At 49.8% G+C, this 24,324-nt stretch overlaps 1 protein-coding gene across 8 annotated transcripts in view; it reads right to left on the bottom strand.

Moving 5' to 3' along the window:
• Positions 1 to 24,324, bottom strand: part of KANSL1L (KAT8 regulatory NSL complex subunit 1 like) — a 3,925,143-nt gene that overhangs the window by 2,629,053 nt on the left and 1,271,766 nt on the right. For all 8 annotated transcript variants that reach the window (XM_078680571.1, XM_078680572.1, XM_078680570.1 and 5 more), the window contains one exon: positions 14,788 to 14,909. In XM_078680571.1, coding sequence (XP_078536697.1) covers positions 14,788 to 14,909 — 122 coding nt within the window. The remainder of the gene's footprint in view (positions 1 to 14,787; positions 14,910 to 24,324) is intronic.

The following is a 24,324-nucleotide window of genomic DNA, read 5'->3' on the forward strand; positions in this document are numbered from 1 at the left end:
GTCATCCAGTTTGAGATGGCGAGCATACCTGCTGAGAATTGAGTTTTCTCATCTTCTAAATTAGAACCGATTGGGAACATCAGCTGAGTATCGTCAGCATAAGAAATCATTTCGAACCCAAGCGGTTCGACAATTTGGCCAGAGGGGCCATATAAACATTAAAGAGTGTAGGATATAAACAAGAGCCCTGAGGAACACCCATATCTAGCCAATATTTCTGAGGAAAAACACGGTCCTAACATTATGGTTTGCCATCTATCTGACAAAAAATTGACCAGCATTTTTGGGCTGAGCCTCGGATGCCAAATGAATATAGTGTCTCCATGAGCAGTCAATGTGAGATGGTATTGAATGCCGTAGAGAGATCTAGGAGGATCAGAACCACTGATCCCCCAGCATCCATTACCTGCCCCACAGAGTCAGTGACTGCCAAAATGGCGGTCTCCGTACTGAAACCTGGACGAAATCCAGATTGTGAGGGGTCTAAGATTTTATTAGACGAGAGAGAGGAGCTTAGTTGCCTATTTATTATAGTTTCCAATTGCTTTCCCAACAGGGGTAGCAGAGATATAGGTGTTAGGAGAAGAACCAGCTTCCACGGGAGCGAAGAAGAATCCCTCCACCTCCAGGACACAGAAGCAAGAATGCGAAAATATAACACACTCCTGTCTACTGTCCCCTAAAAGTATGAGGGAATTTACCCAAGGAGTGTCCACCACTCTCCTCATACGAGGGGTCAACGGGTAACAGAAGGCGTCTCAGGTGATAGTCCAGGCTAGGAAACAAAACCAAGTCATACACTGTAATAAGCCCACCATTACTTTGACCACACTTAATAAAACATTGACATGTGTGATTAATCCAGGTAATCTTACCCCAACTGCAGGTCGGGCGTGCCTTAACGATGAGTTCAGGAAGCAGGGGAAGGCAGGAGGCCCATGAACAGGCCAGAATGAGCAGAACTCACGAAGGACTCACCACACACCAGACACAAACAAATGAATACAGGGAGTGAGGTGCACCGACCGGCTGCACGGGGGCATGTGCAGCGGAGCAGTACACACTCAGGAGGCGAGACACCCGGCCCCTAGGGAGAACCAGGGCGGAGCGCTCACTCTCAAAAGGGTCACAAATAATAGAGAAAGTAAAGGAATGGATCCAGCCACAATGCGGGAAGAAAAGAAATGCAACAAGCAGCAGACGCCCGCCAAATGCGTGAGCTATGGTAGGGTAGTCGCAAGCGCTTGCTCGCGCATAAACAGAGAAATGCCGAAGACCGGCCGCAACTCACACAGAGCACACACAGGGCAGAATCCAGCTGAGAAAGGAGGCAGCTTCAAGTTTAGGCGGGGGAATTCTCCAAAAACAACCGGAGCAGGAACCAGGAAGTGGAGAGGGGGGGCGTGGTAACGGGAAAGTAAGCCAAGCAACGGCTGTTGTCTGCCGCTCCTCCTTATTTGCGTTAGGGAGCGTCCACAAATGTTCCTGCACACAAGTTTAGGGTTAGGGGATAAAGATCAGACTACTAGTAATCGCACATGTCAAGGCTTCTAAACCCTAACAATAGGTCTATAGTTGCTAAGGACCTGAGGGTCGGCAGTAGGTTTTTTCAGGATAGGTCGTACATAAGCTTCCTTCCAGACGGAAGGGATAGTACCTGATTGAATCGAGCAATTGAAAATGTTAAGAATTTCCAGAGCACAACTGGAAGAAAGGAGGGCCATAGTTTTTGGTGAACATAAATTGCCAGGTGCACCAGATTTAGCCGCCGATTGTAAGTTAGCAATCTCGTCAAGTGTAGTTATTTCAAACTGATCAAGAAAGCTAGCTGATGGTGTTGCCGATTCATCCAGTCCAGTTAATAGTGCTAGATTCTAAGATTCAGTAGTTGGAAAGTTCGCGTAGATCAGCGAAATTATTTCATGAAAATAAATAGCTATTGAATCACAGAGTTCCTGAGATTCAATTAGTGATTGTTTGCAGGCTTGAGGTGAAACAAAGTCTTTAACTTCGTTGAATAGGGCTTTGGATGAATTTGTTAGTTTCCACTTCGGAATGCCCACCACACTGCGGGAACGACGTATGGCCCAATCCGCTTCCCCTGCCCATAAACCACTCACTGGCTAAAAACACAATGAGTAAGCAAATGAACACCGGGAGAGGGTGGGAAAGGGGAACAAAGAAAAACAAGGGGGAGTAACAAGTGAACCACTTCTACGTCTCCTAGACCCTCCACAAATCTGCACCTATAAAAACAAGGCACAACATCAATAATCCATAACTAAATACATCAGACCCCTCCCGCTCTCTACCATGACCATACCACACCCATCAACACTGAAAGATGTCTTACCAGAATGACAAGCGCAGGATGTCCAGTGAGGGCAGTGGTCCTATGTAGATAACTCTCTGAAGTCCAATATGGGGGAGGGGGACAATCCAGGACGATGGTTCCACAACAAGTTTTCTAAACCCTTCTCCTTTTTAACTAATAGGGGGAAAAAGTCGGAAGTGACATAAAAAAAACCCTTCCTCAGAATCTAGGGATAAAGATTCCAAATAACGCTACAAGAACTCCAAGCAAACACCACCACCGGAGCGCTTTCTCCTTTCGATTCCGTCCGGAATCCTCTGACGCCGAAAGCGCCCAAACTCCACACAATGACGTCGACAGGAAGGAAAAGATGCGGAAATCCAAGCTGAACAGTCTACACACAGCCGTGCGTAGTCAGGGGCGATTGCAAGCCGGCTCCGGTGGTCCAGCCAGACTAGTCTCCGAGCAGTAATAACGTCCAAGGGTCCTGGAGCCCCAGAACCCCTACGTGCTCGCTTGAGTCCTTTATCTCGAGTTCAACAAAAACGGGACCCTCGGGGAAAACGATACCATATATACAGAACATTCACTGGAGATAAGGGACTGTGAAAGGAATGGAAACCACACGAACCAAGCCCATAAACAGGGAACCAAGAGGAGGGGAAGGAATCAAGAAGAAGCTTTCAAAGCCTCCAGGCACCAAAGCAAAGCAAGGCAGGACGGAGGAAAACACACCCAGGACCTGGAACTTAACCTGGAAAAAAGATACCAAGCACCAGGAAAGGGGCGTGTGCGGCTTATATCGGCACTCAGGTAAGACATGTGATGGGTAGAGCATGGCCACAGAAAGGGGACTGAAATGAATCCTAACAGAATTATTGGACTGATCGATTTGTTTCATGATGTAGATTCGTCTGGCCGTTTTTAGGTTCTGATGGTAGCTGGATAGAGCTAGTTTATAGGCCTGTCTGTCTAATGAGTTTTTACTACTTCTCCATCGTCTCTCCAGAGTCTTGCAGTTGGATCTATCAGATTTCAATAAGGGTGGGCGTAGTTCGCGAAGTAGCGCTACGCGAAACTACGCGAAGTGCACTTCGCACTACGCAAACTTCACGTAGCACTACACGAGCTGCATAGTAACATGTTCGCACTGTGCAAAATGCATTTTCAATGATTGCACAGTGCGAACAAGCATCCGGCACTGTGCAATCATTGAAAACGGCATCTTGCACAGTGCGAGCTGTAGTTTTCTGCCGCTCAAGTAGATTTTTACTTGAGCGGCAGCTTTCTCAAAGCGAACTGGTAGTTTCTCATCGCGGGCGGTTGCGAGCATGCACGACCACTCGCAATGAGAAACCTGACCTACCCGCATTGAGAGTCTTGCTGGGATGTCATTTTGCTTGCTCGCAGTCGCGAACATGACGTTGAGGACCGCGAACAAGCAGAAAATGACCGCTGCACTACGCTACGCGTGTTCGCACTGTGCTACGTGCAGCTCGCGTAGTGCGAAGTTGCTCAAACTTCGCAAACTACGCGAGCGTAGCGTAGTGCTTCGCCCAGGGTTAGTTTTCAACTCAATGGTATACCAGGGGTCGGGTTTCCGCCAGAGACATCGGAGTCGTCGGAACCATGTTCCCTCAAATGGGGATGGAAAACCTTGTTAAAGGATTCCAACATAGGTTTATGCCAAGGCCTACGTGATTCCTTCTTCTTCTGTTCCAAATATACAGTTGAAGTCAGTATGGACGGAGGTTGATATGTAAACATGACCATAAAATGGTCAGTCCACGTTAAAGGATATGGGGGATAACTGCTAAGATGCTCAATATTAGTAAAAATCAAATACAGGGCGTGACCAGCCCAGTGAGTGGGGCCTAAAACCCTTTGGGAGAGACCAATTAGGTTAAGACTAGTTATAAGCTTATTTACCTCTGGATTGACGGGATCTTCCCCATGAAAGTTAAAATCTCCCAGCAGGCTTAATTTGCTGGAGGCTAAGACCTGGATGGCTATTTGTTCGATCAGGTAGTTGTAAAAATTTGCTCTCGGACCTTAAGGTCGATAAATTAGTGCTCCATTCCAGGAGTACGTGGGGGACATGGAGATTTTAAAAATCCCAATTCCAAGCACTGCCGAAGGTGGACATCCATTGCACCTCTAGATGATTTTTAAAGGCTATAGAAATGGCTCCCCCAGTTTTGCACACTCTATCTAGATCGATACATTTGTAGCCCTCTGGAATTGCCAAGGTGATGGATGGATGGTTTGTAGGTGTTAACCAGGTTTCTGTAATAAAGAAAAGCTCAGGGGAGTGGGAGGAGATCATATCCCATATTTCTATTGGGTGTTTGGCTAGGGATCATACATTACTTAGAATGTACTTGAGACTGGTAGAGTCATGGCCAGGTTTCTTTAATAGGTCAGGAGAGCAAGTAGTGCCCAAATTACTCTGAAAAAGACAGGTTCTACAAGCTACCGGTCCTTCAAGGACAGTTGGGAACTTTATTAAGCAACATATATTAGGAGAGTGTTTAATTAATCCTCTCATTCCAATATCATGTCGGGTTTTTCCAGAGTATGTCAGGCGATTCGTAATCAAGGTATCAGTCCAAATTTGGGCAGCATTTACTACCTCTGGGCTCGTTCGGGCACGGACAGGCGCAGACGGGCTTGCCTTTGGCGCACCAGCAGCCCGCCCGCTGCGCGCGTGCGCGTTAGCGCTGTCATTTATAGTGTCAGGGCAAAAACAACTGGCCTGCAAGCTGTGGTTACCCCCAAGATGGCGGCCTTGAAAGTTTCAAAGTCTTTCCCCGGTCAACACCTAATCGGCTGAGAGGGTGAGTGTGTATGGCTAAGCAAAGCACAATTAAAAAATAGCAAGGTGCAAGTTAAAAACCAAGCGCTAAGTGCTGGCAGGATACTTGAAATGATTCCCGGCTTCAGCCTCAGGAATCGCTAGGTGGGGCACGTGCGCGCTAGCACTGTCATTTATAGTGTCAGGGCAAAAACAAGTGGCCCGCAAGCTATGGTTACCCCCAAGATGGGAGCCTTGAAAGTTTCCAAGTCTTTCCACTGTCAGAGCCTAATCAGCTGAGAGGGTGAGTGCGTATCGCCAAGCAAAGCACAATTAAAAATAATAAGGTGCAAGTTAAAAACCAAGCGCTAAGTGCTGGCAGAATACTTTAAATGATTCCCAGCTATCGCCTCAGGAGACGGTAGGTGGGGCGCGTGCGTGCTAGCGCTGTCATTTATAGTGTCCGGGCAAAAATATGACTGTAATAAGGCAGACAGATGTCCGTAATGATTGCGATGGACAAGGGGCGTGGCTTGGGCGCCGATGGCGATGGTCGCCTGAGAGCTCGGCTCCGGGACTGAGCCCGTGATTATCCTGTAAATCGGAGGCTGCGGGGCACCCCGGACCCCGCATTCTGCTGGACGGACCGACGACGACCTGCCGGGGCCCTTGATGTGGCTCGGACGAGTGGTGATCCGGCGTAAAACCGAAGTTTGCGGACCCAACATGGCGCCCGGACTTCATTGTCCCCCTAGCCTGATCCATTGAACTGGAGGGGCGTCGCCGGCGGCGTCTTGCCCCCGGCTTTGCCATCCCCTGCTGATTTGTGCACTAGATATCGGTCGGATCGGACTTTCTGCAACGAGAATGCACTCGGTTGGGTAACCGGGCGGATGCCCACGTTATAGTGGATCCCGTGAGCGGACGTCTGGTGAACCAGGCGGTGGCCGCACTCACGACACCGCACCTAGCTACAGTTTCCTGGCCAGTCCACTCCCATGGGAGGCGCGACACTCTGGCGCCACAAATCGTCCGGTGGAGTTGGTGACCTCACCCCGGGACTTTAGCGGCTGTGCGGGCCTGCCCGACCTGGCGGCGGTTGTCTCCGCCCCCTTATCGGTGCCCTCGGACGCCGTGGTGGTGGCGCGAGCCGAAGCGGAGAAGTTCCCACAGGCCCTGGAGAAGGAGGTCTCCGATACTCGACTTAAGATCCAGTGACCGGGAGGGTCGCGGTCGGCATCTGCTCCCGGAGACGCATGCTCCTGGACCATCACGGAGTACCCCCGGCGACATGGGGAAACCTAGAGGAGCCAAGGGGACTACCCCAACCGCCTCAGACTCGGAGACCCAGGACAAAGTGGAACATGGGGACCCAAAGAGTTCTGGTGGTGCGTCGATGCAACAGCAGTTCGACCGCGTCCTGGAGGCGATAGCGACCACGCGATCGGCCCTCCAACAGGACATTGCCCAGGTGGCGACGAGCCTGGGTCTCCTTAGAGCGGACCACGGCAAACTGTCGGACCGGGTCAAGGAGGTGGAGAGCTCGGTGAAAACCTTGGAGCCGGCGCAGCGAACCTTGGCTGCAACTATGAAAGATGCCTTATCCCGGATTGCGACCCTAGAGCAGAGAGCGGAAGATGCGGAAGGCCGCAACAGGAGGAACAACATCCGCGTGGTGGGCCTTCCGGAAAAGATCGAGGATGGCGACATGGTGGCATACTTGGAGGCCTGGCTCCGTGACACGGTGGCCCCGGAGGGGCTGTCCTCCTTCTACACCTTGGAGCGTGCCCACAGAGTCCCGGCGCGGCCACCGCAGCAGGGCCGTGCCCCGAGACCAGTGGTGGCGCGGTTATTACACTTTCGGGACAGAGACTTCATCCTCAATGCCGCCAGGCATAATGGCCCATTCAAAGTGGCGAACAGTCAGGTGAACATCTTCCCGGATTACACCTACGAAACTCAACGCAGGCGGTTCTCCTTCCTGGCGGTCAAGCGCGAGCTCAGGAGCGAGGGCATCCAGTACTCGCTACTCTATCCTGCTAGGCTCCGCATCATTGTCGATGACAAGACTCAATTCTTCGACACCCCGGAGGATGTCTGTGCCTGGCTCGAGCTTTATAGAGCAGGGAAAGATGGCTTCGGCTCCTCATCCCAACAGGCGGAGGGGCCGGAACAGAGACGGCGATCCAGGAGGATTAGGAATCGCCGTGGCCGCTCAGGGGGGCCCTCAACTGCAGAGACGTCGACGGAGCGGAGGGGAGTGCTGGAGGTGTTATCTGAGTTGTCTGGCGCACGGGACGATGCCATTGAAGAGGAAGCGGACCCGGGTGACGAGGGGGAACAGTCGGACTCCGAGGACTCGGTGACCGATAGCGCCCATACACCGGTGATCACACCGAAGTCGGCGGAAGACCTTCTGGATGGACAGGGGTAACGGGGTGAGCTACCTCATTTTGGGAGGGGGCCCGGCGGGGGGGAGGCGGTTGCCGTCACTTGATGCTGACAACGAGGGCGGGGAGGGTGGGGTGCCCCTGTTTTGCCCCGAAGGTCTTTGGTACTGTTTTGGGCTTGTTTTAGTCCTGGTAGCCTGAGCGTCGAGGGCCCACTGCCTCCGCCCGGCCCGCACCTGGCCCATAAGGCCTTCCTACGGTGGCGACCGCAGGATTAGTAGGGATTATTGGGTTGTTAGAGGGCAAGGTTTGGATGGTGCTGTTTGGGTCCTGTTCTGGGGAGGGTGGGTGGGGGTTTGGTTCGTTCTTGGGTTGTTTGGCCTTGGTTGGGGAAAATGGCCGCCATCAGTGCTGGGATGTATGATGTACTTTTTTTGTGGGGACCCGGATGGGGAGACTGTGCGAGAACAATATGGGACAATGGCTGATGTTGCTAATTTGAAATGTGTTACTTGGAACGTGCGGGGGCTTCATACTATGTCCAGGCGCCACAAAGTCCACGCTTATTTAGTGCGTAGGGGAGTGCAAATGGCGCTGCTGCAGGAAACTCATCTGAACAAGGCGGAAGGGGCGGCGCTACAGCGTAGATGGAGGGGGCAGGTCTTCTACACATCGTACTCCGCGTATGCCAGGGGGGCGCTAATTTGGGTTAGAGCTGGGGTCCCCTTCCAGGTCACGAACACAGTGATAGATCCAGAGGGGCGTTACGTGGCCATTTCGGGCACTTTAGGAGGGAGGGACTTGAACGTTTGCTGTATGTACGCTCCTAATATAGACCAGACTGCCTTCCTTTCCAGGTTATCGGGCTCGTTGGCCCACTTCTTTTCCGGGCCCCTTTTGCTTGGAGGAGATTTCAACTCAGTAGTGGACGTAGACACTGACCGCTCACATCCACCCCTTCCCGATTCTCCGGTTCGTCGCACGGCTAAGGGTCGTAAGGATTGGCAGACCCACTGGGGTCTGACGGATATCTGGAGGGCACACCACCCCACATCTAGGGACTATTCATACTTCTCGAGCCTACATGAGTTGCATGTCAGACTGGATGGATTTCTTGGCTCGCCCGAACTGGTTTCGGCAGCGGTCCGATCTGAGTACCTGTCCAGGACCATTTCAGACCATAACCCCCTCCTGCTGGACCTTCGCTGGCTCCCCGGGGCGCCGGCGGTGCCCACCTGGAAGTTACGACCCGAGATTCTTGAGGACAGTGTTTTCAGGGCGGACCTGGGGGATAAGGTATCGGAATATTTTGCGTCCAACAGCGGCACCGCGAGTACAAGAGCGTTAGAGTGGGACGCTTTTAAGGTAGTGGTGAGGGGTTACTGCATCTCTAAAAAGGTGGGCATGAGGCGAGTTATCCTAGCTGACTTAGACGCAGCGGACCGGAAACTCCGCGAGCTGGAAGTTCGCCGCCCCGGGCGCCCGGAATTACAAGTACACACGGCGGGGGCGAGGGAGAAGGTGGCGGCGGAGGTCGAACGGCTTCGCTGTTTTGACTACAAGGCCTACACGGTCCGGTCCATCGCGGAGGGGGACAGATCGAGCGCGTTGTTGGCATGGCTGGCCAACCCTACGCGTCAGTCCTCATTGACGACAAGTATGCGTAAGGCGGACGGTACCGAGGTATACACTCAACCGGAGATTCTCAGCTGCTTCCGGCATTATTACGAAAGTTTGTACCGCAGTCGCTCCGCCCGAGACCCTGACCGGCTCGATAATTATCTACGCCCACTGGAGCCCCAATCAGTGGAGCGCGAAGTGGCGAAAGCCCTGGGGTCCGACATAGAATTGGGGGAGATCCGCGGTGCCATTAAACGGATGGCGAGAAATAAGACCCCGGGCCTGGACGGCCTGCCCGTGGAGTTTTATGCAGCTTATGCTGACCTCCTGGCCCCTAGGTTATTGGTGGTCTACAGAGAGGCGAAGAGGTTGGGGCGGCTCCCGAGCTCGATGTGTGAGGCGTTGGTGGTTCCTCTCCTCAAACCAGGAAGGGACTCGTCAGACCCGGGGTCTTACCGTCCCTTATCGATGCTGACGGTGGACTATAAGATACTGAGCAGTGTCTTGGCCTCGAGGCTGCTGGGACACATGAGTTCCCTGGTGCATGAGGACCAAGCAGGTTTTATCCCAAGGCGTAACACGACTATGAACATTCGCAGGTTGTTCCGTTTGCTAGGGGAACCGTTTGTGGATGCCCCGTCCCCGGTTGTCTTATCGGTGGACCTAGAGAAGGCTTTTGATAGCCTGGAGTGGGACTACCTTTGCACGGTGCTGCGGAGATTCGGCCTTGGTGAGGGCTTCATCAGATGGACCGCGGTTCTCTATGCCTCTGCATCGGCCAGGGTCCGGGCGGGACCGCTGATTTCCTCGCAATATCCGGTAGAACGAGGCACGAGGCAGGGGTGTTCGTTGTCCCCACTTCTCTTTGCACTGGCGGTGGAACCACTCGCGCTGCATCTTCGATCGGGAGCCCACTATGTGGGCCTGTGGACGCCTTCGGGCCCGCACTACGTTTCGCTGTATGCAGACGATCTGTTGCTCTTCCTAGAGGACCCCCTCGACGCTTTACATGGAGCGGCGACGGCGCTCACGGAGTTTGGGGAGGTTTCGGGCCTCCGGGTGAATTGGTCCAAGACCTGTCTTTTCCCGGTTCGTAAGGGTGCCCCCGCCCCTACTCCAAGTAGGGAGATTAGATGGGAGCCCGACTGCTTTAAGTACCTGGGGGTATTCGTCTATCACGACCCATCCGACCTCCTGGATGGGAACATTGCCCGCAGCACTCGAGCACTTCGAGGCTGCATGGACTTCTGGGCCACGCTGCCGCTCTCGGTGGCGGGACGGATCGCTCTGCTTAAAATGGTGGCGCTTCCCAGGCTCTTATATTATTTCCGGACACTACCGATCTGGGTCCCACCGGCCACGTTTCGACTATTACGATCTATGGTGGTCGGATTCCTCTGGGGCTCGGGCCGCCGTCGGGTGGCCCTTAAGACCCTGATGAGGCCGAAAGATGAGGGGGGGCTTGCGGTGCCGGACTTCGAAAAGTATTATCTGGCGGCGCAGCTCCAGACCTTCACCCAGGCGATCGCCCGGGAATTCCGAGGCCCGGAAGACAGTAGGGGGACGGGCATGGCCAGGCATGTTCTCTCCTTCATAGCGCTGCGACAACGTTTGGCCCTGCGGGATTTGTCGTTGGAGGAGCGGACCGTCCGCCTTTGTTGGAATCGGGCTCACGCCCGAGGCCATCTGAGAACACCATGTGCGCCCGAAATACCTTTGGGGATGCTGACGGCCCTCCCCCATGGAGGCGATTGGTCACGATTGGCGGCCTGGGAGGACGCTGGCTTACAGCTGGTTGGGGATCTGTATGAGGACGGGGCGCTCTTGCACTTCCAGGATCTTATCGACCGCTTCGAGATCCCCCGTGGTGACTATCTGTTGCACTCGGCCATTGTTCGAGCGATCCAGGCGCACTGGAAGAGCGGGCAGGAGGAACCCGCCTTATCTCCGGTGTGCCAATACGTGATGATGTCTGCGGGCACGGTGAAGGCGGTCACCTGCCTTTACGGCAGATTGATCAACGAGGGGTTGGCTCCTCTCACTACTTTGAGAAACCGCTGGGAGGAGGACATTGGCAGGGAGATCCCGGAGACGACCTGGTCCCAGTTGGTGCGGCGAGCCTGGAGGGGCACACGCCACGCCCGTTTTCAGCTGGTCCACTATTACGTTCTCCATAGAGCATATCTGACCCCAGTGAAAATTAAGCGATATTTTGCCACGAATTCGGCGGATTGCCCTAGGTGCCCGGCTCAGGAGGCGGACCTCCTCCACATGTTATGGGCCTGCCCGGGATTATCATCATACTGGGTGGAAGTGGGGAAGACCCTGGAGGAGGTGACGGGGAGATCCTTATCATTTGATGCGGCGGTGGGACTCCTACACTGGTTCCCTCATACCCCTAAGAATAAAATCTCCAGCAAATGTATCGACCTAGGGCTCCTTCTTGCTAAGCGAGAGGTGACCAGGAACTGGAAGGCACGAGTTGGTCCGACAGGAAGTCGATGGCACAGCGAGCTCTTGAAGTGGGCGGCGGGGGAGAGCACCCTGAGATACCAACTGGCTAGGAGGCAACGTAATGAGAAGGCGCAGGAGGCAGCGTTGGAGTGGGAAATGTTAGTGCAGGCCCTCAGGGATTATTGCGCCCCCAGCGACTCTGAAGGTGAAGAAGCGACTCGCCCCGAGTCCCATTAAAACATTTGCACTATTAGTCCTGTTGCTTTCCCCGTGGGTCCCATAGTAGATCCTGTTGCAGTTGTTCTCAGGCGCTGATGGCGGGGTTGGGTGGGATTTACTTTGGTTAGTAGTATTTTGAGGGTGGGGGTTTATCTTTTGGGTTTATAGGCTTGTTTGGAAAAGCAGATGACGGACAGTGGATCATCCGGACCAGCTCTGACATCCTTCTGAGCCCCCATTGCATTTCGCCGCCCGACCCCAGGGTTGTGGGCCGGAAGGCTATGTACGGAACTTACGGTGCGAGGACAGAGGGTTGTATTTCGCTGATGTTGCTTGTGTTATTATGCTGGTCGATTTTGTAACGATTTACTAATTCCTGCAATAAAAATATATTAAAAAAAAAAAAAAAATGATTGTGATGGACAACTTGCCCGCCAACTTCTAAATCAAGACATTTATTCTTTAAGTGCCTGAGCTGAAGGGGTTATGACATTTTTAGCTTACTATGCTAACATTTATAACTATCAGTGATGCTTCTACAATGCAGAAGAAATGGTTACTTACTTGTTGTCATAAAACAAAGCTACCTCCTTCCTGACTTCTTTTCTTGAGGATCTGGAGCAAAAACCACTGAAATTTACTCCAGGTCTCAACTACTCACTTCAAATAGACTTGACTGTCTGAGGCAACTGAAAGTACAAGGCATCAATGAGCAGCGGAAGCCACTGCACCTTTAAAGGGAACAGTCTGTTGTTTTAACTCTTCAAAATGTATCAGGCTGCACTTTTCTTCATTACTTAGACATGTAGGCAGTGGTCTGTGTTTGTGGGGCGCTACAATGTAGTTTTGAGATGGGTTTTTGATGCAACAAGCACTCTAGAATTCAGGAAAATCTTGCTTGCCATGGGCTTTTGATGGGTGTTCTGCAACATCTAGAAATGTTTAACTCTTTAACCTCTTTGTTGATATATGGTCACATAAATTGATATGAAGTATTCCGAGGTCCCTGTATGCAGCAGGAATTATTCTAACTTTTACTGCATTAATAAAGATTTCTACAAATCCGAACCAGAACTACAAGTAACCGATTGTCTCTATTCCGCCATACTAAACTTTACCCACATTAATTCCGAAGCTCTTCAACGTGGCAACAGTTATCTAGTTCCCTTTACAAAAACAATAAATAAATATTTAAACTGTTTAAAAGTACATACATCACGCCCTACCTGTTAGCGAAGATGGATCCCATCAAACCCCATTGTTGCTCCAAATGTGCACCGGAACATGCTCTCACTTGGCCTGAAGCTGCGCACCCATAGTGGCATATTGGGGCATGTTTTTTCGCTATCCCGGATGACTATCAGCTAGATTCATCAAAGACCCGTTTTGCGAGTCTTTAATAGCGATTCATAAGGAATCGCTATTAAGGACTTGCAAAACGGGATTCATGTAGGAATCGCAAAATAAATTGCGATTGCTACAGCTTCCTGATTTGCGATTAGCAAATTGCTAATCGCAAATAAGGAATAACTCCCCATTCATTCCTATGGGCCAAAGGTCCATAGGAATGAATGGGGAGTTACTCCTTATTTGCGATTAGCAATTTGCTAATCGCAAATAAGGATGCGATTTCAAGGGTGCAGGGGTGTCCAAAGGACACCCTGTAGCACCCCTGAAATGTGAATTTACACTGATGTTGTGCACACACATGTCTAAAGGACATGTGTGTGTGTAACATGCAACTTAGAAAAATGCATTAAAATGCATTTTTCTAAGTTTTCGCTATTTACCACAAGGTTTGACTTCGTGGTAAATAGAGGTCCTAAATTGCGAAATCGCAATTTTTCAATGTTTCATGAATTGCATTTAAGGAATCTCAAATAGAGATTCCTTAAATGCAATTCCTCGCAAATGTGCGAATTCTTTATTAGCGAATTTTGCATTTGGGATGATGAATCCCAAATGCAAAAATTGCACTCGCAAAGGGCCAGATTCCCAGAATCTGGCCCTTTGCGAGCGCAATTAAGCTTGATGAATCTAGCTGTAAATTCGGATTATGTCGAGCCCGCGGCTGGGCCTATTAGGCTGTCAAGCCTTTACCGGCGAGAGTAAGACTATTTGTTGCTATTGTTCTTCTCGCTGAGAGATAGGTCTCGTTATATTGGGTGTGCGGGGAGGGTCTCACTGTTCCAACGGCGGAGGCTTGGATTAGGGACCTAATCTATTGGGACACTACTAGTGACATGTATGCCACATTACAACCACTTGCCTCACGACCCAAAAATATATGGCAGCCATTGAGGACGTATTTATTGCTACACCCTGAGGAGATTTAATGATTGTACTGTACCAAAACTGAGCCCCAATAGATTACATATATACAAGCAATGCATAAATGTCTATCGCCTCATTTATATCCACATATCATATATACCCCCATACACCTATTCAAGGGTTTATAGACACTCCTCTTGTTATGATACAATACTGACATTGTGGACTGCGCACGCACATAGACTGGCTCTTTTGACCCCCTTTCATTTCCTCCTATTGTTATTCCAAATGTAACTGGTGCCACTCGATCCTTTTCTGTACGTGTGGATGTGCTCACTACTGAATATAATGTACTCTACTTAGTATGCTGGTGCTCCTATTATGTTATTTCTGTTGTCCCTGTATTTTTTGTATTATTCTTTTGCTCTCCTTTCCCTTATTTGTTTTGTTTTTTCTCCATTTGAAAACGTAATAATTTTTTTTTTTAATGTTTAGAAGTATTTTTGATAGTGTTTATACTGCTTTTTTTTTACCGGACAGCTTTGTCAGAGTAGATCATTCAGGAAAAAAATGAGTGATGTGCCACAATGACATTTTGAAATAAGCAGAAATCATGCAACAATTACTAAAAAGCTGAACTAAAACAGACAGCATATTTTCCAATGTTTGCAACACACCACATCACTTTACGACACCAGATTGAAAATAAATAAAATTCTTACCTCAGAGAGATGCCGTTGGCCAGCCTTTTGTGATGGTAGGACTTTGAAGACTGGGGTGGTGAGGTTGGAGATAAATTGAGAGGCACCATTAGACTGTTGACAATTTCAGTCAGCTGAGCACTCTGCAAGAACCAACAAATATGCAATATTTTAATTGCTAGTCATTAACATCTCAGTGCTGCTGAGCACAAGAACCATGATCGACACCTGTACTCAGTATAATAGAGCAGATACTGTGTATAAAAAAGCAGTTTGATTGTCAACCTCTGGCTAATGGCAACTTTATCACTCATCTCTTTCAAAGAAATGAACAGGTATCAGTCAATACCTTTTCCTAGAATGTGCTTTCCAGGTTTGCATATGAGTAGAATGAATGGTAAAACATGCTGCCTGTATAGTTCCTATGACAGTATAGCGCAGATGACTTATGTGATGGAGTTGAGCTACACACTTGTTAGGATTTTCTTTTGGGGAGGAGTATTGAGGAGTTATTTATTTCCCGTTCTAGTTATTCACTGCGGGTATTTTCTCTGAATTACCAGCAGAATGTCTAAGCACAAATGCGGAATTCTCTTAAAACGTTATTTTTAGGTCTCGCCTACGCAGCGCTCATGCACTCTCATGCGCTGCATAGGCAAAAAGACCTTTTCCGATCGCCATGGCTTTTCAGCCAAATACGTGCACGCATTCCATTGCCTTCAATGGCAACGCGTGCACGTGAGGCGATTTACTTGCGGGAGCGCGCAGCGCCATATGGTTGCACGCTCCCGCAAGGGAATCGCGCAGGCCCTCCTCCTCCCCCCTGCTTCTAGCGCGCACACAACTCCAGGGCTTGTTCTTTTACTTTAAGCGCGAGAAGCGCGCGCAGCCAATGCTTGTTTATGTTTCCCAAATACAAATTTCCTTCCTGTTTTGGGAGTTTGTTATTGAAAAACCAAAAACTTCACGGGTGGGTAAACCAAACATGGCGTCTGCTCCCCAGAGCTTTTCAGCCTGTAGGAAACCAGAGTCGCGTCACCATTTCTGAAGGACAGAAATCCCCCGCTTGGTGGGGATCTCTGAATATGGTGGGCAGTCTTCCCCCAGGAGAGAGACCCTGAAGTCTGCAATGGTGCTTAGGGCTGGCAGACCGTCTGCCGATGTCCAACACACACAGGCCAATAGAACATCAAGTTTTAAGTTCAGGCGCCAATATTGCTTTCAGCTGAGCACCCACCCCAGACATGTTCAGCCTCTTGTACCTCATCTGGGAGCTGCCGCGGGAGAAGAGTCCATATATAGCCATGCCCACTTCACTAAGGTTCCTTTTACTGCCTAATAAAGAGGACCTGACTAGCAGTCCCATTGACCCCTTTGGGTGGAGCTAATGTTGTCACGGTCTAGCTCTCAGAGATAGCACTTCTGGGTCAGCCAATGAATTTGATTCAATCACCTCGCCCTTCGGATGTCTGTCCCTTCAGACCTCGGGAAACCTCCAACACTGCTTCCAAGCCTGAAACCACATTGTATAGTTTGCCCATAATTCAATTAATTCTTTTTACAACAATTTGGCCTTATGAAACTGTTATTTGTATGCTGTCTGCTTTCCGCTTCTGATCAGTGCTCTGACAATCTGTACTTGTTTGATGATGTTTCCGACTTTAATTAAGTGGCAGCCTGCCATGGGTCAGATCTAACGAGCAGGCAGCATTTGGTCACTGACATAGACATATTGGAAGCCAGGGCTGAATGGCAGGAGCCTTTAATAAATATGTGCCTGTCTTCTGGAAGTTACTGTAAAAACCCACTAATGTGCGAGACGCAAATCAGCTACCATGAACTACAAAAAGGGGGTTTTATGCCTTAAAATGATAATTAGCCTCTTTCCCTTATTAACATTTAAAAGTGTCATGTTCAAGTGGCTTCACATTCAATATTTTTTTTAAATATTATTTTTGAAGAAAAAATATTAACCAGTGTTGCCACTGAATATCAACAATAGCTGTTAAAACCAATTTACATATTACGGGCAATTATTGGAAACTGTGGCTAACACTTTGCTTGAAACTTAAAGGAATAATAATAATATGATAGCCCTGGAGGGTACAAATCATAATTAGTAAGGAGAAGTGTGACATTATGTTATTTCTTTTACATCTCTGGGTTTTGAAATACCGTCTACACTTTTAATGACAGCCATCAGCTAAGTGCAAACTGATCAGTGTGACGCGGCGGTTTCAACCCAGTTTCGAGCAGCTGCTGAAACGCTTAGTGCCCACACTACCAGCGCTCGCTCCACTTTGCGCACCATAACACTTACATACCAAGGAAACTCATGAGACAGATTTGTGGGAAAGCAGTGGTGCAGGTTTATTTTGCACAACAAGTAGCAATAAGTTGGGTCATCTTACGGGCGATCCAATGCGGCAGCCCCTCGCTGACCCGCATGCCTAATGAGCCATTCTTGCACGGCGAGTCGATGCTCTGACGGTGCAGTCCATTATCACATTCTTTCGTTCACTCCCGCCCCCCCTGTCAGGGCGGAGCGATGAGGCACACCCCCGGTCGGTTCAGGCCCCCCGACCGCCCGAAGGACTAACGGGGCGCCGACGCTGTTTCCTGGAACTCCCTCGGCTCCAGGTTCTTGGCTCAGGCACCCCTACTGTGCCAGGCAGAGGTATTGACTGTATCCTTCTGCCGCAGAGGTACCCCTACTGTCCATCTGCTTCCAGATCGCCCTGTGACTCCGCCTGCAACACAAAACAGACCGTTAACAGTTCAAAACCTGCCTGCCGCTCTGCCGCTGGGTCTGGGCCAGGGAGGGAACAGCGCAGAGCAGCCAGGAACGCGACGGCAGGAAAGACCGAGCATCGCTGCCACGCTAACTTTAAACCCCTTAGGGCCGCCCACGCCCATTGGACGCGCATGAAAGGGGGCGGCCAGGGGGTGACGTGCACCGTTTTGCTCGCGCGGGATGTGGGACTAAGATGCTGTCTCGCTTAGCTCCCCTTCGTGTCGCGCGGCCAGCGGCATAGTGCCCACACTACCAGCGCTCGCTTCGGGGCCCCCGACCGCCCGAAGGACTAACGGGGCGCCGACGCTGTTTCCTGGAACTCCCTCGGCTCCAGGTTCTTGGCTCAGGCACCCCTAATGTGCCAGGCAGAGGTATTGACTGTATCCTTCTGCTGCAGAGGTACCCCTACTGTCCATCTGCTTCCAGATCGCCCTGTACTCCGCCACAGCTCTGGAGGAGGCCCCCGTCGATGACAGAGCCCCCCACCACCTACTACTTTCTGTTACTGCTTTTATCATCATAGTACCATTCTGTGTCTCGCCGCATTAGTACCTGTCAACAAGATCACTGGCACCCTGCTGCTGCTAGGCCCTCTTGTAAGTCTAGGAGAAAGACATCCATACCCAGCCCAGACAAGTGCACCCCGTCCTGTTCGTAATAACCCACAGTCCTTTCCTATATCAACGCCTGCCTGATGAACCCCAGGCCTCTCCTCTCCATGAATTTTTGCATGGCCCTGTTGACCCTCTTCCTGCCTTGCTCTAAGGCAACAGCTGATCGCGCTCCCTTCCAGGCCCTACGGGGAACAATCTCTGACCATATTAGTTCAGTGGCACCCAATTTGTTCGTTATAGCAGTTGTGTCCCTCTGCGTGGCATCTACCAAAGCTCTCCTCCCCATCGTCACCAGATCATTCCCGCCCAGGTGGATGATGAGGATGTTGGGAGGCCCACCCTGCGCTGCTAAACATTGGTCAATCCTGCGCCTCAGCTGGCCCCATCTCATGCCCGGGAAACCCAGCCATAAAATTTGTGTCCTTGCTAAGGCCAAATCCCATTTCCTGTATGACGCCCACTGTTCCAGCCTGGTAACATACGAATGGCCCATCACCCACACGCAACAGTCAGCTGCAAGAAAAGACACCGTTGGCATTAATCTTTTATTTATAACTGAACACTGCACACAAGCAAAACTTAACTTGAACTGTACCACAGAAGCCGCACCTCTAATGGGGATGCGTAGGTACAGGTAGAAAAGACACCTTTGTACACAGGGTGCTGTACTTGTTTGAGCCTCAAAGTGCTTTATTACATACTGGATACCCAGTTGTCGCATGGTAACGCCCCATCTGAACCTGCACGCACTTGATTATGCCACAAGGGTCGGTCCCACTCACACAGGACTAGTTACCACAACATTGCTCTCGCCGCCTTGGGACCTGAATAACCCATAATTCACTGACTCGGGGCGCCCGCTTAATATGTACCTGGCCCAGGGCCCTCCACCTCTTGTAATCCTGCAGTTTGAATTAGCTGTTTGGCATTAGCTGTCAATATCTACAAGAGGGGCCGCACATCCTTGCTTGGTCCCTGCTTCTCTGTTGCATTCTGCATGTTATTTGCAAGGTTTTATCGGATGCTAATGGAAGACTGGTGATATTGATCCCAGGAACCACAAGAGATGGGTATGACAGGCATAACGTTAATGCCTGCAGTGAAAAGCCATCATGTATCAACATATGACTGATTAAATTAGTATTTGTTGCTTTCTTGCAGCTCATAACTAGGATTCTTCTAACGTACCACCGTGGACTATGAAGGATATGGGACTCCTGTACCTTGTGACCCTCGCCGTCACGTGAACACTATGTATACTGCTGTGATTACCCACTTACGCAATGTATTGTACCTGTATAATGTGCATGTTACTAAAGGCGCTCTACCATCCTGTAATGGGAAGAGTAGTGCTATAAGGAATGAATAGTGCTTCATCAAACGTTATTTGGGTAAGTACCAGGACAGAGAAAGACATCTGGCAATCTTACGGTGCCTGTACTTATATGTAGGACGAACAAAGTCAAGGCATGACTATCCTAAATCACTGCCATTCTGCTGCAGTATTATCCTTGTACTTGTGTTTAGTACTCTTTTGTAACATGTAACCGTAATGCGGGCACGGCATAGTAGTCATATGACAATGGATTTCCGGCAATCCTCCTTCCCGTGTAATGTTGTAAATACGGTATAGTTGCTAGAGGCCTTTCAAGTGCCATGACCTCGCCTTCATGCTCTATCCTTCCCCTCAGGGAACTTAAGGGTGTTATTTCAAGATGTCATATTAATACACCTTTCTTACTATCTGCTTAATGAACAAGCGTAAGCTGTTTTCGGCCAGTGCCTATTTGCCTTACTGTATCTGGTGCTGGGAAACCCGTGATATGTGACCAAGCAAGCGAAAGCATTATGGAAGTCACCCTGTGATCAGGATTAATTACTTGCTGCGTGAACACCGTAGCCGAAACAATTATGACAGTGCATGTCCTGGCTAAACACTGCAAGGTCATTACCTGAATGGTTATAGCATGGCCTGGCAGATACACCTAACAGGTGGTGGTACTCCTATCCCTTGTGACCCTCGCCATCTCATGTAACCCCTCATGTATACTGCTGTAATTACCCCCTTACGCAATGTATGTCCATGTATCGTGTGCATGTTACCTCCCAGCGCTCCCCATCTTGCCTTTGAAAGAGTGGTGCAGTCCCTGTGAAGTATTTGCCATTTATTGCAGTATTATCCTTGCACCTGTGTGTGGTACTCTTTTGTATTTGGCGTGATCTGAAAGAACAAAAATGTACTCGTTGTGCACACTTTGGTTTGTGTTCCAACTGCCTTGCACGTTCCTCAAACTGCCCATGCTGTTTTCCCTTCATCTGTTTTCCAAAACCAACACATACATAAATTTGTGTCATTTACCATGCCAATTGCTCTAAATTTTGCAAAGGCGAGACCGTTGCATTGTAATGCGTGTTATCTCTTCTCATACTTGGAAGACATCAAAATTGTAACTGTTGGGTAAATCCCCCCTGATCAGCCATCCTTGCCTGAAGATTGCTTCAACAGAAAGGATGGCAGTTAAAACCCCTTTCCTTTCCCACGAGTGATTTATGCTCCGGAAACTGGACTCCGAACACGGGCACGACACCCTGGTGGAAATAGCCGAATGTCTACATCCCGCAGATGTCACGCGCAGGGCCATACTTTCGGCTGCTGCACGTTTCCTGTTCTTTGGGCAATGTGCTTCATGACGAACGCGACAAGGGGGAATGTCCGTCCTACTTGTTACGTTAACTTACCCGGAAATGAAACGTTGACACCAATACCCATGCTTCGCTGTTCAAGCTGCGTAAACATCCTTTGCCAGCAGCAGGAATCAGCAGAAAACTGGGTAAAACATGGGGACCTCCACAGTATGTAAGAGGAGGGGCTGCCGGGGACTGCCAAGTACCAGACTGAATCTGGAGTAGCTAACCGCATTGCTCTCGACGCCTGCTCTCATCAGATGGCACCCACATACTGGAATTCCCCCAACGCAAGTTGCATTATTGGTCCCTTTCGCATAGCGGGCTCGGACCTGCTGCATGGCCAATGCTTGTTTCTAACTCGTTCATACTGAAACTGTCAGAAACTACGAGCGCAAGGTACCTTAACGATTCCCTATCAAGCGGGATCGGACCTATTGCATGGCCAATGTTTACTTATACAACGTTCGTCAGCAACTACCCTCTCTAGTCCAATGGGAGACGCATCAAGCCGACTCTAACTGCCACCTTACTCTGTTATCGATGGCCGGGCGTCGGATATACCGCCAGGCGTCGGGTGGATTACCAAACCAATGTATGAAACGCGATACTGAAGCCAGAACCCCTTGCCCACTGAACACGCCGGATTCTCATAAAACCTGTAGCCTTAGTATCCTAGTGAGATCCGAACCGAACAGAATCGGCGGATGACGCAATTAGACGTCAGATTATGGCCCAACTTCAAAGGGCAGGAGCGCGACTTCAAGGGGCAGGGGCGCGGCATCAAGGAGGATGAGCGCTGGCGATGTGGCACTTATGTAATCCTAAAGCCTTATGTATTGCAAATGGTTCATTTTTGTACAGCGCTCAGACATCTTCGGGTAATGTTCGCGCAATATAAAATTCGCTTAAAATAAATTAATATATAAGACCCGTATTGTATCATCATCTGCTAGCTCGCGCTATATAACTTCGCATAAAATCAATTAATGTACAAGACCTTGTCGTATCATAATTTGCTAGCATATCTTCATCTGCTTCATTATTTGCAAATCGCGCTAAATAATATAGGACCCGTATCGTATCATGATCTACTAGAACGTCCTCATCTGTCTCCTCGTTTGAGTAAAAGAGTGCTTTGCGAACGTATATATTAAGGCCCGCACGCGTACAAAGACCCGGCAATGCCGCGTGGCCGGCAATGGCGGCCGGTTATGGCAAGCGCGTAGCCGGCAATGGCGCGGGATCAGGCCCCAACCCAGAGCGGCCTTGCGGACTTCACTATCGAGCGCTCTGATGAAGTGTGGCCCCCACCTGCTCCCCGCTTTCGAGGGTGGGAGGGACACCAGACACCTCGGAGTGCAGTTGACTGTACAAACCCCACATCATTCGTGCCTCATTTAAAGTAACGTTTGCATTTGTATTTTGCTCACTTGTAATGCTCTCATGTATCAGTTCCGTTCTTATTGTGAAGCGCTCTGACCCTCTCGGGTAGAGTCCGTACTACAAAATTGCATAATGATTAAATAAATATGCCTACTTCCTGCACTGACTCCTCTACAGTGTATCTGCGTTGACGCATTGCCCGAATTAAAGTCTGCAAATTACCTTCACTTGTCGAGCGTTCTGCAGAAGTGTGGGCCCCACCTGCTCCCCGCTTTTCCGTCTAGAAACCGCTCCTAATGCGCCTAAGAGTGCACGTTTTTTGCCGCGAAAACGGGAAGGGACCCTTGGGTATCACGCTTACATGGTGGTCAGGGTTTCCAGCTGTGTGACCCCCTCGGGAAGAGAGAGTTCCCCCGGATAGGTTTACCTGGTGGTCAGGAGTTTCGCTGTGTGACTCGAACAAGTCAATCTTGTTATTTTTAAACATTATGCACTTTCCGCATATTTGTAAACATTGGAAACTGGTATGGGACAATACACTAGGGGCCACGAGACACCTCGGAGTGCAGTCGGCAGTACAAACCCCACATCATTTGTGCCTCACCTAAAGTAACGTTTGCCTTTAAACTGCTAAAACTTCTTCTTCCGTCTCCTCAATTGAAAATCACATTTTTAGCAATGTCCGACCGAGCGCTAAAAGCACCGAAAGCATCCTACTTTTAGATGTTGTTGGTCAACCTCTCCTAGGAAGGAGACGTGTGCCCCCTAAGTATGTCATGCGAACGAAAGCATGGAATAATTCTCGGATAAATGTTTGCCACAACGTTCCCAAAAGACAAAACGTACAAAGTGTAATATTAACTGTGTGACTCCCCCAACAGTGTTTACAGGCATTGCCCACCTACTTCATCCCCTACCTTACACGCATGTTAAAATACTGCTGCGAGTCTCGCTGCACTGATGCAGGAGCTTTGGAGTAAACATGCTTGGTACACAACCGGGCTACTCGAATGTTTCCACGCAGACATCTACCGAGGCTTTTGGGAACTCTTTCGATATTACAAGGGGCAAGCCGCAGCCTGCAAGGAATCCTTCTAGGAACATTCCTTGATGTTCGTGGGTATTGCTGGGGCCGGCAGGAGGAATTTGCTGCCTAGCTGGCAGCAATACATATGCATAGGCTGGTGACAGCAATGCCACTATTTCCAAGGCTTTGCAAATTAAAATGACGCCAACTGAAATCTGCTCCAGGGCGTCACTGTCAGCAGATTCCATCCGGAGTCCTGCTATCACAGACTGTTGTCAACCACACAGCAGCGTGGGCGCCACACCCTTATTCAAGTAGGACCATTCCTCTTATCAGGCGCGTGGCCAGCGTTGTATGGGTCCTAATGCAAGAAAGGAAATAGGCCCCATCGCTACTGTTTGAACTGTGAAATTCAAAATAAACATCTATGGGCCTCGTGTGCCCTCAGGCTTGTCAGATGTTTGTTTCATTATTTTAAATAACGTGCAACATAATATAATTAAGGAAAATTAACAATAAACATAAAACTGCTAAACAGCCTGCAAGTAGAGCTCTCTTATATATAAAAGAAAGAACGGAAGCCTCCACCCCAGCAACACTACATGACCCGAATCAGGGTCCATTACCATCACCAAAAATTCTCCATTACCTTGAATGCGATCCGAATTTGTTGGTAATTACTCCAATGAACAAGTTACTGAGGACACGTTACAGGAATCTCTTTTAGATTACTTACTTGGCCACAAGATGCTGCATTTTAAGCTATTTTTGCTTTCCAAGCAAAATTGGATCGTTTGCCTTGATTTCCTCTCAAGGGACTGTGGCCGAGACTCGAACCTGGGTCCTCTCGGTCCGAGGTCGAGCGCCCTAGCCGTTAGGCCACCTCGTCTCTGATATAAAATTGGCATGCGGCAGGGATCTTGTGGTTTTCAAAACCAACTGCGCGGCCTAGTCTCCGCATCTGTGTCCCATGTAATCCCCATAGTATCAAAAAATGGCATGCGGCAGGGATCTTGTGGTTTTCAAAACCAACTGCGCGGCCTAGTCTCCGC

Source organism: Lissotriton helveticus, chromosome 3_1 (genome assembly GCF_964261635.1).
Source record: "Lissotriton helveticus chromosome 3_1, aLisHel1.1, whole genome shotgun sequence".
Lineage (NCBI taxonomy): Eukaryota > Metazoa > Chordata > Amphibia > Caudata > Salamandridae > Lissotriton > Lissotriton helveticus.